The sequence below is a fragment of the Ovis canadensis genome, chromosome 2 (assembly GCF_042477335.2).
Source record: "Ovis canadensis isolate MfBH-ARS-UI-01 breed Bighorn chromosome 2, ARS-UI_OviCan_v2, whole genome shotgun sequence".
NCBI classification, from domain to species: domain Eukaryota; kingdom Metazoa; phylum Chordata; class Mammalia; order Artiodactyla; family Bovidae; genus Ovis; species Ovis canadensis.
This window is the reverse complement of record NC_091246.1, coordinates 148,495,952-148,510,735: the sequence shown is the minus strand read 5'-3', so window position 1 is coordinate 148,510,735 and position 14,784 is coordinate 148,495,952. Positions and strand designations below refer to the sequence as shown.

The window sequence follows — 14,784 nt, the reverse complement described above, 5'->3', positions numbered from 1 at the left end:
ATGTATGGATGTGAGAGTGGGACTATAAAGAAAGCTGAGCACCAGAGAATTGATGCTTTTGAACTGTGGTGTTGGAGAAGACTCCTGAGAGTCCCTTGAACTGCCAGGAGATCCAACCAGTTCATCCTAAAAGAAATCAGTCCTGAATATTCATTGGCAGGACTCATGCTGAAGCTGAAACTCCAATACTTTGGCCACCTGATGTGAAGAACTACTCATTAGAAAAGACCCTGATGCTGGGAAAGATTGAAGGCAGGGAGAAAAGGGGACAACAGAGGATGAGATGGTTGAATGGCATCACTGACTCAATGAACATGAGTTTGAACAAGCTCCAGAAGTTGGTGATGGACCGGGAAGCCTAGCGTGCTGCAGTGCATGGGGTCGCAGAGTCAGACATGACTGAGCGACTGAACTGAACTGAGCTGAAGACTTGAGAGTTTTGTCATCTCACTGAAGAATTATTTTAAGTCCTATTGTTTAGTCACTAAGTCGTTTCTGACTCTTCTGAGACTCCATGTAGCCCACTAGGCTCCTCTGTTCACAATACTGGAGGGTTGCCATTTCCTCCTTCAGAGGATCTTCGCGACCCAGGGATCAAGCCAGCATTTCCTGCACTGCCAGGTGGATTCTTTACCACTAAGCCACCAGGTTCCCATAAGCTGCCGTAATTCTAAGAATTGGTCTCAAGGAAATTGAAACCAAGCAACCCTGGATCTGAAGATTAATCATACTTAAAACAATCAACATGATGCTGGTCAGACCACGGATGACCAATTTCAAGATGACTGTCAGAGCTGACTTGCTATTTCTGCATGTAGCTCCCTCCCTCTTGCCCCTTGATTGTCGGGGCAGATGGAGAGTCAGCCTTTGAACAACAGTCTACCCTCCCCTCGGTTGCTAGTGTCTAAAATAAAGCAAACTTTCCTTTTCACTAAATGGCCTCTTATTGGCTTTTGAGCAGTGAAGAGCCAAACTCCACTCTCCATTACAATACAGACTTGATAGAAGAAAACATTAATACCACTTACCTAGCATCTGATCTGTTGCCACAAAGAAGAGCATATCTTTCTCCTTCCAAATAATAAAAGTTTTCTGTTTCTAGAAAAATGGGAAAGACATGATATTTTGTATTTAATTTTGAGTGAACAGCATATCTAAAACCCAATTACATCTGTTCAGATGGACATCCTTCTCTACAGTAAGAAGGAAGGAGTTTGTAGCCTACCATTTTCTCTCAATCTATAAAGCTTTGGTCATATTTATTTATTTTTGAAACGATAAAATTTGTGCGTTTTAACAATTCCAAACTTAGGTTTCCCTGACATAATTGTCTGAAGACGTGGAACTTTATCATCCTGATAAAGGAAACTGATCCAAATTAGTACTTGAGCATAGTTAAGTATGTACATGAAGATTGTTCTGAAGTTGAATTTGTTCTGAAATTGAAGGTGCAACATTTCTGTGAAGAATGCTTTTTGATATAGATGGCAAGGGATTCTTACCTCGAATATAATATGGGTTTCCAGTTCTATTATTCAGCATGTCAGTTTCATTTTCTTGGGGCCATCGCAAACATTTATGCTTCAGATTGCCCATGAAGAGCCCCATCCCAATTAGAGAAAATACACTCAGAAAAAAGACAGTTAGGATATTGACCACAGTGAGTTTCTTCAAACAATGGATGAGTATCGCTACAAAAGACTTCATTCCTGAGAAGAGAAAGGTTTGTTTTTGGTAAAATAAAATACCTTAGTAAAGCAGCATTAGCAAACTTCTCCCATGGCGAATGCAGATGCCATTGAAATCAATAGCTTTGTGTTTTATAATTTCATTTATCATTACCTAGATCGGATAAATAAAACAAATAACATGCTAAACTTTGAGATTTATGTATTATTGCTAATTTATTACATCTGGCAATAATTCAGAGATACTTTAGTACTTTTACTTGTTTGTTTCTTTGTACTACATAAAGAACAGGCCTCCTCTCTTGGTTACTATTTTTCATACTAATTACCATTATTTATAAGCACAGGTAAAGGCATTGAGTTATAAATCAACATCAGTTGCAAATGTTGTTGAAAAAAGAAATAGTTTGAAATGCAGTATTCTATACATTCTAAAGGAGATCAGTCCTGGGTGTTCTTTGGAAGGAATGATACTAAAGCTGAAACTCCAGTACTTTGGCCACCTCTAGTGAAGAGTTGACTCATTGGAAAAGACTCTGATGCTGGGAGGGATTGGGGGCAGGAAGAGAAGGGGACGACAGAGGATGAGATGGCTGAATGGCATCACCGACTTGATGGATGTGAGTTTGAGTGAACTCTGGGAGTTGGTGATGGACAGGGAGGCCTGGCATGCTGCAATTCATGGGGTCACAAAGAATTGGACACGACTGAGCGACTGAACTGAACTGATATGTTTTTATTATCTTTTGATGAACTCAATCTTTGAAGCTCATTAAATAAAACATGAAAAAATTTTATGAATAGAAATGGAATAACATATAACTGTGATTATATATCACTGTATTTATACCAGAATACTTGTTAATTAAGAATTAAACTTCAATGTTAGTTTTATTTATGGACACTTATTATTCTAACTATTAAATAATACATGCTCAATTCTGAAGATGTAGAAAGCAAGAAAAATAGCAAACACCCCATAATTACACTTCATAGATGAAACTACCTTAACTCTTCTTTCCTTCAATAATGGATGAAAATATACCAACTCCATGATGTTGAGCAAGTTACTAACAGTTTAATGTTTTTCTTTAATTATTTTTAAGAGAGTATAAATATACTTATTTCATATATCATTGTGAGAATTGAAAATCTATTTAAAAAAATGACATCCTCAGATGATTAGATTTCTTGAGTTTAATAGAAAAGTTATTAGAAAAGAGTGTCCTCAAATAAAACTAACTTTAAAGTACTTGGGTGCAATCTCAAAAACAACAGAATGATCTCTATTTGTTTCCAAGGCAAACCATTCAATATCACGGTAATCCAAGTCTATTCCGCAACCAATGAAGTTGAAGAAGCTGAAGTTGAATGGTTCTGTGATGACCTAGAAGACCATCTAGAACTAACACCAAAAAAAGATGTCCTTTTCATTGTAGGGGACTGGAAAGCAAAAGTAGGAAGTCAAGAGATATCTGGAGTAACAGGCAAGTTTGACCTTGGAGCACAAAATGAAGAAAGGCAAAGGCTAACAGAGTTTTGCCAAGAAAACACACTGATCATAGCAAACACCCTCTTCCAACAACACAAGAGACGACTCTACACATGGACACCACGAGATGGTCAACACCAAAATCAGATTGATTATATTCTTCACAGCCAAATACGGAGACTATACAGTCAGCTAACAGACTGGTTCCAAATTGGGAAAGGAGTAGGTTAAGGCCGAATAGTGTCACCCTGCTTATTTAACTTATATGCAGAGTACATCATGCAAAATGCTGGGCTGGATGAAGCACAAGCTGGAATCAAGATTGCTGAGAGAAACATCAATAACCTCTGATATGCGGCAGATAGCACCCTTACAGCAGAAAGTGAAAATAAACTAAAGAGTCTCTTGATAAAAGTGAAAGAGGAGAGTGAAAAAAACTGACTTAAAACTCAGCACTCAAAAAACTAAGATCATGGCATCCAGTCCCATCACTTCATAGCAAATAGAAGAGGAAACAATGGAAACAGTGACAGACTTTATTTTCGGGGGCTCCAAAATCACTGCAGACGCTGACTGCAGCCATGAAATGAAAAGATGCTTGCTCCTTGGAGGAAAAGCTATGAGCAACCTAGACAACATATCAAGAAGCAGAGACATTACTAGCCCACAAAGGTTTGTCTAGTCAAAGCTATGGTTTTTGCCGTAGTTATGTATGGATGTGAGAGTTGGACCATAAAGAAGGCTGAGTGCTGAAGAATTGATGCTCTTGAACTGTGGTGTTGGAGAAGACTCTTGAGAGTCCTTTGGATTCCAAGGAGATCAAACCAGTCAATCCTAAAGAAAATCAGCCCTGAATATTCACTGGAAGGACTGATGCTGAAGCTGAAGCTGAAATACTTTGGACATGTGATGCAAAGAATGGATTCATTGGAAAGGACCCTGATGCTGGGAAAGACTGAAAGCAGGAGGAGAAAGGGACGGTAGAGGATGAGATGGTTGGATGGCATCACGGAAGCGATGGACAGGAGTTTGAACAAGCTCTGGGAGTAGGTCATGGACAGTGAAGCCTGGCATACTACAGTCCATTGATCACAAAGAGTCAGACATGACTGAGTGACTGAACTGACTGAAAGTTACTCCTGTGATTAAAGAAATGTGATACCTAGAATAAATATATAATTTTAATTGCTATCATCCTAAAATACTTATTTACAGCTACTTTTGCTACTTGGAATTATACTATGAAATGTTTTGCTATATGCAAGTCTTTTAAAAGTATTACATTAAAAATGGAATTTCTGTGTCACGGTATATGAGATATTTAAGCATTAATTCATATGTTCAAATTTTTTAAAGCAATCTTGAGAAAGAAGAATGGAACTGGAGGAATCAACTTGCCTGACTTCAGGCTCTACTACAAAGCCACAGTCATCAAGACAGTATGGTACTGGCACAAAGACAGACATATAGATCAATGGAACAAAATAGAAAGCCCAGAGATAAATCCACACACATATGGACACCTTATCTTTGACAAAGGAGGCAAGAATATACAATGGAGTAAAGACAACCTCTTTAACAAGTGGTGCTGGGAAAACTGGTCAACCACTTGTAAAAGAATGAAACTAGATCACTTTCTAACACCGTACACAAAAATAAACTCACAATGGATTAAAGATCTAAATGTAAGATCAGAAACTATAAAACTCCTAGAGGAGAACATAGGCAAAACACTCTCAGACATAAATCACAGCAGGATCCTCTATGATCCACCTCCCAGAATTCTGGAAATAAAAGCAAAAATAAACAAATGGGATCTAATTAAAATTAAAAGCTTCTGCACAACAAAGGAAACTATAAGCAAGGTGAAAAGACAGCCTTCTGAATGGGAGAAAATAATAGCAAATGAAGCAACTGACAAACAACTAATCTCAAAAATATACAAGCAACTTATGCAGCTCAATTCCAGAAAAATAAACGACCCAATCAAAAAATGGGCCAAAGAACTAAATAGACATTTCTCCAAAGAAGACATACGGATGGCTAACAAACACATGAAAAGATGCTCAACATCACTCATTATTAGAGAAATGCAAATCAAAACCACAATGAGGTACCACTTCACACCAGTCAGAATGGCTGCGATCCAAAAATCTGCAAGCAATAAATGCTGGAGAGGGTGTGGAGAAAAGGGAACCCTCCTACACTGTTGGTGGGAATGCAAACTAGTACAGCCACTATGGAGAACAGTGTGGAGATTCCTTAAAAAATTGCAAATAGAACTACCTTATGACCCAGCAATCCCACTGCTGGGCATACACACCGAGGAAACCAGAATTGAAAGAGACACATGTACCCCAATGTTCATCGCAGCACTGTTTATAATAGCCAGGACATGGAAACAACCTAGATGTCCATCAGCAGATGAATGGATAAGCAAGCTGTGGTACATATACACAATGGAGTATTACTCAGCAGTTAAAAAGAATTCATTTGAATCAGTTCTGATGAGATGGATGAAACTGGAGCCGATTATACAGAGTGAAGTAAGCCAGAAAGAAAAACACCAATACAGTATACTAACACATATATATGGAATTTAGGAAGATGGCAATGACGACCCTGTATGCAAGACAGGGAAAGAGACACAGATGTGTATAACGGACTTTTGGACTCAGAGGGAGAGGGAGAGGGTGGGATGATTTGGGAGAATGACATTCTAACATGTATACTATCATGTGAATTGAATCGCCAGTCTATGTCTGACGCAGGATGCAGCATGCTTGGGGCTGGTGCATGGGGATGACCCAGAAAGATGTTATGGGGAGGGAGGTGGGAGGGGGGTTCATGTTTGGGAATGCATGTAAGAATTAAAGATTTTAAAATTTAAAAAATAAAAAACTAAAATTTAAAAAAAAAAAAATAAAGAAATTTTGAACCAATGCATAAACCAAGACTACAAATATATAGTCATGCCTTTACTAAAGGTAGGACATTTTGAAAAATATCACTGCCAATTTATTGGAAGAAAAATGGGATATTTTAATTTGATATTATTGCCGTGATCACCATAAAAATCTTTTGAAATATGTATCTTTACACTGTGTATTTTTTATTTGGTCACTGTAATGAGTCCTGTGTATATTTTGTACTGAAAAAAAATTTTCACATTGTTTTGTTGAAATTGTCTTTTGGAATGGAAATTCTTAAATATAAGTAAGAAGGTATGTGTGCATATAAACACAAACTCATGCAAATATTTTATTAATAATAGTGATATTATAGAATATATATAAATTAAAATATACTTACACATATATAAATACAAATATTGTTATTAATATTACTATGACATAAATATATTCTATACAGAATATATATAATCAAGCTTCTTATGGAGCTTTAATTTTAGTATTAATATTTTAATCAAAGATAAAAACAAGTCACCATCACACTTTATAGACTCAAATTTGTTAATAATTTTCATTGCTATCTTCCATTCATTGCTATTTACCATTCAAAGCTCTGAACCATATGTCAATTTTGACTTTGATTTCCTGGTATAACTTTTTCCTTCTTTTTACTTTTAAACTTTCATTTTGTTTTAGTTTAGGTGTATCTTTTATGGATTCTAACTTATTTCTGATTTAATTTTAAAGTATATTTCTTTAATTAATTAATTTTTAATTTTGGCTCTGCTTGGTCAATGGGTTTTCTCTAGTTATGGCAAGCAGGGAGCCACTCTCTAGCTGTGGCACGTGGGCTTAGTTGCCCAGTGCCATCTAGGATCCTCCTGGACCAGGGATCGTACCCATGTCCCCTGCAGGGGGACATTGGCAGGCAGATTGTTAGCCAGCACTTGGACCCCAAAGAAGCTCTAGTCTCTACATCTTGACAGACAATTTTAACTCAATTATATTCACTTTTATAAACTGGCTTACACTTTATGCCTTAGAATACATTTTTAAGAGGAAAAAGGATTATTTTCATTCTCTTGAATAGTGTGTTTTCCTTTCTTCCTTGTTTTCATACACACTGTATAACCACTATGTGCCTTGGTTGTTTTCTCCTTTGAAAAAAAAAGAGCAATTCATACCAGCCTGTATGCTCCCAATTCTAGTTACTGTATTCTATTGGCTTTACCTGAATTCCTCCATAATCTTTGCCTCTAATTCTAAGATGAAGACGAAGGTGATACAACTTATGTTCCAGTGATTTGTGGGGAGCAGTTAAAGAACTAAGACTGTGGAAACTCCTGCAAGGACATTTCTCACTGTTGGTTTCTTCACTGCACTTGGTGAAGCTACCATGCCAGAGACCATTTTTATCAAACAGGTTTATTGAGATATAATTTATAAACCATACAATTCACCGGTTTAATGTGTACTAGTCAATGTTTCAGTATATCCACAAGTGAAGTGAAGTCACTCAGCTGTGTCTGACTCTTTGCGACCCCCATGGACTGTAGCCTACCAGGCTCCTGCGACCATGAGCTTTTCCAGGCAAGAATACTGGAATGGGTTGCCATTTCCTTCTCCAGCTGATCTTTCCAACCCAGGGACTGAACCCGGGTCTTCCACATTGTAGGCAGACGCTTTACTGTCTGAGCCACCAGGGAAGTCATATCCACAAGGTTAGGCATCTATTATCACATTTCCCCAATGTTTTCCCTCTTTTGCCCAGCCTGGACTCCAGGTACAGAGTATACATGTATCTGGCCATCTTCATGATGTTCCAGTGGACGAATGTTGCTTGCAGATCTTATTTTTGGTGTTATCACACTAGCTCGTGGGTTTATTCATTCAACTATTTGATAAAACCTCTGACTCATAACAGCCAAAAGGAAAAAAAAAAAAAAAACCTCTGAGTGAAGTTTTCCTATCTTATTGTTTTTATTCATTCTGAACAACAAATCAGAAGGTATTAGTAGGCTTCCCTAAGACATATTCAGGAATGGGATGTGTAAATTTCTCCTCAGCATCTTCCATCAATGTGGTCATGGCTGTACATTATTTAACAGAACCTTCTTGAATGTTGTGGCATGTGGAATACATCCTATCCAAGCACTGGGAGTAAAAGAGTACTTATTTTATATAACTTTGTTCATTTCAACTGGCTTTTAGATTCAATGAGGAAAGGAAGAAGATGGATTAGAAAACTGTCTGGACTGCTAATTCATTCAGAAGTCTAAGGACAATTTTAGTATTTCATATTTAAGACATAAAATTAAAGTAAAAAAATAGAGAAGTAACTTATTTTGATTGAGCTCTATATTTTGTTATCATAAGCATTGAAACCACTTCAAATAAGTAACAAATGTGGTATTTTTTTCCTTTCCATTCCAGGAGCGACAAATAAATTTGATATTTGATCTTATATTCATTTATTTCAAAGATGAAACATTGTTTAACTTAACATTTCTCCAAGCAATGGGAGGGTTGTTCAAACAAATACATGGAAGTACATAAAACAAAATGAAGACAAAGAACTCGATGCTTTTTCTTACCTTGGTTTAAAGGAATAATTTTCAAAATTCTCAAATTTCTCACAATTCTAAATACGGAAATGAAATTTAGAGGTGAATATCTTGAAATATGCCTGTGGAATTAAATTAAAGTCGTTTAGAAATCATATTGAGTTTACGTTACTGACATTTGGCTTTTTATAATATTTGAAGCTTGTTTCTAAAACCAGACATCCAGATGTTCACTTGCTTTCTTTATTGCATTTTGCAAATAGGTTTATTATTGATTGGAAGGGAAAGATTTCTACAGTGCAAGGTAATCAAGTAAACATTAATCTACAAATTATGAGAGTTTATAAAAGCTTGACACTTTGAGTAGTCAAAATTTCATCACTACTCTATATTATGTTCATATTTTGCAATCTTAATTGGTTTGAAAATGTAGTTAAAATAATAAAATACATAGCTTTTGAAAGGAATAAGATTTAAGTGTTTAAACTCCTGGTGCTGATTATGATGGTGTTGGTGATGATGATGATGGTGGTGATGGTAGCAGAAGTCAAAGTGTATGTTGGTTAAGGACACAGTCTCTAGAGCCAGCCTGCTGGTCTAAAAATATAGGCTCTACTATTGACTAGTTGCGTGATATGAAAAAGTTACTTGACTATTTTGCCTCAGTTTCCTCAAATGTAAAAAGTAAGGATAAGGGTACCTTCCAATTCTGAGGACTTGGGGGAGATTAAATTAGTTAATCAATGTATAGTTCATAGCAAAGCACCTTCACATACTGAAAGCCCTTAGTTGCATTAGCCAAGTTTTAGCTAATAGCAATGGCAAGAAAAGAAATAATACCAGTGATAGCAGAAGTAGTGATAATAATTTCAATGATATTAGCTACTATTTTTTGACTGCTCACAACATGGAAGAAACTAATCTGTTCTTTTTTTTTTTTTTCCCCAGTTCTTTCACCATCCATCATTTTCATTATTGGTCCTTTTAGTGGATTTAGACAAAGCAGACAATTGCAAATCAACTCTTCCATCAGCAAATTTAGTACTTATCTAGATTACCTTAATTACTATAGTTTGTATTGAATATTTAAAAACAAGATATTTATTATTAGTTTTTGAAGCCTCAATATAGATATGACTTCTGACAGGACAGGCTTTCACAAGTATTGAAAATAGTTTCCAGATCTTCTGTCTTCTTTTGAAGATCTTAGGAGATTCATAAGGACAACAGATTTGATGACTTGAGTTACCATCCAAGAGGAAAATTAAAGTGAAATTACAAATCTTTTTTTTTTTTTTTTTTTTGCTTGGTAGTGTTCTGTTCATGAGATCTGAGTTTCCTGACCAGGGATTAATCTGTTCTTTATAAAGGTTATTTCTTTAAAAAAAATTGACACTAACTCTACAAATAGAGTATTACTTTTAATTATTTTTAACAGGAGTTTGATGCCTGTGACAATTTCTTTAGCCATAAAATAGAGTACATTAAACAGAAGGATTGAAAAAAATTAATACACATGTAAATTATTAGAATTCAATGTATCATTCTAGAAAAATGTGCATGTATACCTTATTCTGATAATTAGAATATTTACTATTCTTAAGCAATATAGATGAACAGAATCAAATATGCTGGAATCCTCTCCTAAGTCTCCAGGATATTTTCTGGTCACTGAACATAATTACCTTGAATGCCAAAAATTCAACCTCTATTGTTTTTGCTTCAGGTAGAAAACAGAGATAATATCCCATTCCTTTAATTTTCAGTGCATAGTCAGGATTAGTTCAGTTGGAGCTGCCTAAGAGAACTCACTATGTCTATGATTTATGAATTGTTCTGTACTCACAGAATTTTTACAGGCAGAAAATTCCGTCAACCTCAATGTTTCTTTATGAAAAGCATTTTCTTAGCAAGCAAACATTATGATGTTTGCAACTTAAAAGGAGTACTCACTCAAATAAAGTTACACTGAAATCAAGCCAGTTCCATGAATCACCAAAGAAATAAAAAGGTCCTGCCCAGATGCCTCTTGCAATGAGTTTTACAAGTATTTCAAATGTATAAATTCCAAGCAAAGTATTCCTGCAGAAAAAAATTCACACAATTTTCATATGACTTTTCATATTAAAAATGAAACCAATATATCATAATTCTGAAATATATGTCTATGATAATTATTTGGCAATCAATGAACCAACTAGACAACCATAGGATAGGGCTTTAGTTAGGGCTTCCTGAGTCTTAATATTAACCATGAAATTTGGCTATCAATTTTTCTTCAACAAATTTTAGCTCAGGGTTATGTTTATATATATTTAAGTAAAGAACAAATATAAAATATCAAATTTATCCCACATTGGGAGTCCAGCAATAAGTAACTGAAATGTAGGCAAGTATGAAAGAACTTATTATCTACATATACAAAAATTTTTACAGTGAATCAGTATGATACATATTTACCTTCCAAAGTTAACTAATTTTAAGAATAGGAACCTTGAGGGATAGCATCAAGAAGGTCTTCTTCCCTAGAAAACGTAATGGGCCTTTCCATTTTTGTATTCTAATGCAAGGTAAGCTACTCATACCCCTCAGGAAACAGGAGTAGAACAGAAAGGAATAAAAAGATAGACAGGATAAACATTATCTGAGTTTGAAACAAATCTAGTGTGGGACTGCAATAGTAAAGAAAATCTGAAGCACTGAAATATATCAATCATTAGAATAAAAATAAAGCCTCACTTACATGATGCCACAGACATAAACACATATATAGCTAAAGGCTCAAGCATCTATATCTTGTTAACCTAACATGCTGGGAAATAGAAGAATTTAAAATTCAATTAAGAGTAATGATGGGAAGAAAAGCATTAAAATTAACAACATGTGTATATATTTTATTCAGAAAATTCATCAATTGTGGAATATGTATAAGTATTATATTAAGTACAATGTATATTACATTGTAAATATTACATTATAAATACTATTATATTAATATAAATTTATATTAATATATTAATATAAATTTATATTAATTTATTAATATAAATACTATTATATTACATTATAAATATTAATTTGTACTATGTCATAATATGTAGTATATAATGTACTATAACACAATGTGTTAAATATAAAATATAATCACATATGCAATTATACATAATAAAATTATATAACTTACTGAAATGCTGGCCCCCATTTTGGACAATCAGTCATAGACATAAATATGCAGTCAGTCAGGACGCTAACCAAAATGAATAGTCGGAAAAATGTAAGTTACAGTCAAGGAACAATAGTAATAAAAATAATGTTTAAAATACATTTCTATAATCTGTTTATATGTATGTACACACATGAGATCACATAGTTTCTTAAGTTTCAAAAAATGTACTATTTATATTGAAAAGCAATGAGGATTAAGATTTGCTATCACTACTTGTATACACTAGAAAATACATTTTAAATGTACTTTCAAATATGGAACACATTGGAATTATAACCAAAATTTCAGTTTGACATAAAATGATATGTTAATTAAAAAGAGAAAAAGACTGCAGCAATATTTGAATAGAATTATTGCATTTGATGTTAGTACAGTTTAAAACCAACAGAAAAGGATATGGATGTACCAAAATCTTAATGGTTGCTCTTCTAATTGAATTGAAAGGAGACAATGTACACCAGGTAGCACTGAATCTGAATATTGTTCTCTTTTTATTTAATACTATGAAAGTCTATAAGAAGAAAAAATGAAAATCAAGTGAAATTAGAACTGAGATTTATGATTTTATCAATTATGCAACATTTTCCAATGACCATTTCAGTCATGAAGTCTAACATTTATACTTAAATTTTGATATCCATTTACCGATTAAGTCAAATGGAAAGGTTTTTAAACTAGTTTTATTCATATTTAGGCTTATCTACCACGTATTTTTTGCCAGTGTTCTACCTAAGAAAATAATTTGCCACACACCAATCCTTAAGTTTTCCTGCAGAATTGATGTAATAGAAAGAAATCTATAGCTTGATGGCTCAAGAGTATCCACTTTAGCATGCTAAAATTCAATCAATGTAAAATAAGTTAATTTTATTTTGAAGCAAATAAGGTATGAGACTGCAGTAGTAAAAGTGACCCACCCAATGCATGCAAACATTATCTTAGTCATCAGTAATTTTCTATGGTATATAACCATGCTTGTATGTTATCATTGACATAAATATATTTAACACAAAAATTTATATCATGTAAAACTAATCTGTTGGTATATTGAACTATTAACCCCCCCAAAAAAGGAAAATCAGAAACATCTTAAAAAGCACTTATATATATGTATATGTGTGTGTGTGTGTATATGTGAAGACATATGTGTGTAAAATACAGATACACATAATATATGTATGTATGTGTATATATAAACACAGAATTATATACACACACATATATGCACTTTTGTTATACATACATATCCATTTGGAAAATTCATTCATGTGCTGTATGTATAACCATATTATACATTGCTGTTGTTGTTGTTTAGTCCTAAATCCCATCTGACTCTTTTGCAACCCCATGGACTGTAGCCCTGCCTGGCTCCTTTGTCCATGGAATTTCCCAGGCTAGAATACTGGAGTTGGTTGCTATTTCCTTCTCCAAGGGATCTTCCTGACCCAACAACTGAATCCATGCACTATCAGGGAAGCCCTCATACTACACATTGCAAACATTATATAGACTACAATATAATAACATTATATAATGTATAGCATAAAAGGCATATAAGGATATTGGAATCTTTTTAATATATACATTTATACTGTAAAATGTCAACATGCTTCCACCATGCAAAGTATCTGAAAGAGTTGTGATTAACAGAATGATCTCTTTGCCTTCCATCCAGCATGCATGCTAAGTCCCTTCAGTTATGTCTGACTCTGCAACTTTATGGACTGTAACCCGCCAGGCTCCTCTGTCTTGGGATTCTCCAGGCAAGAATACTGGAGTGGAAGGTTGCCATGCCTTCCTCCCGGGGATCCTCCTTATCCAGGGATTGAACTCGCATCTCTTACATCTCCTGCATTGACAGGTGGGGTCTTCACCCCTTGTGCCACCTGGGACTGATTCATTTTCTTTTCACTCATTTGGTAAAAGTATTGAATTCACTACAATATCAAAGAATATCAAATTACATTTGTCCAAAATGGGGTTAATTCTTACCTTCCCCAAGTTTGACCTTTTTTAATAATTACTTCATTTTTGTCAGAAGCTTTCAAGCTCAGAACCTTTGCATTATTAAACAGTCTTCAAATCCTGCTGTTTCTTCTCAAGTGTGTTACCTCTGTCTCCAAGGCACTCTTAGAATCCAGACTTCTGGACTTCAGGCCTGGATTAGTCTCTCTCCTATTTCATCTTTCTGATTCTATCACTACCATGAAATAGTAATGTAGAGGTCTCTAGATTAATCTTATTTAAACACTGCATTGATCATATCAGTACTTTGGCCATCACATTAAAGCCACGTTGTTGTCTCCATTATCTCATCTTATTTCCCACAATTTACAACAACTACAGGGTTCCAGTTCTATCATCTGCCCATCCCTTCCTTATTTCAGAATTAATCTCTGCTCTTGCCTGTTCATAGAAGACTTTTGCCTTATAAAAACTGAAGTGTTTCTGAAGATGTAATTCAAGATTATTCCAGCTTTGTCAGTCCACAAAGATCTGTCTTTTCTAAGCATAATTGTTTTTATTTTTATCATTTTGTGCTTCTTGCTGAATTGTCAAATATTTAGTAATTTTCTCAGATCATTCTGGGAATAAGATAGGATGTGACTGTATGAGTGAATAAAATTTATGAATGAAATATAGCTTGGTTTTACTTCCCTAACTACTGAGTAAGCACATCAAGTTGAACAGCTGAAACTGGTGTACATATAATTGAAATTTTATATTATAGTTATTTTAAAATCAATACCCTTAAGTAGCCAACCATCATGCTCCCATAAAATGAAACATTAAGGTATGCCAGTATAGCTTATTACATACAAAGTACAGTTATCCCAAACAAACTAATCTACCAGGCAAATAATCAGTTTTGACAAAAATCTCAAATATGTGTGAAATTTCT

General features: G+C 34.5%; 1 protein-coding gene across 1 annotated transcript in view; it reads right to left on the bottom strand.

Moving 5' to 3' along the window:
- Nucleotides 1–14,784, bottom strand: part of SCN7A (sodium voltage-gated channel alpha subunit 7) — an 84,678-nt gene that overhangs the window by 48,319 nt on the left and 21,575 nt on the right. Inside the window, exons 3-8 of the mRNA XM_069574299.1 lie at nt 12,281–12,393; nt 11,841–11,930; nt 10,610–10,738; nt 8,687–8,778; nt 1,503–1,709; nt 1,029–1,098 (exon numbers count right to left, since the gene is read on the bottom strand). Of these exons, the coding sequence (XP_069430400.1) occupies nt 1,029–1,098; nt 1,503–1,709; nt 8,687–8,778; nt 10,610–10,738; nt 11,841–11,930; nt 12,281–12,393 (701 nt within the window). The remainder of the gene's footprint in view (nt 1–1,028; nt 1,099–1,502; nt 1,710–8,686; nt 8,779–10,609; nt 10,739–11,840; nt 11,931–12,280; nt 12,394–14,784) is intronic.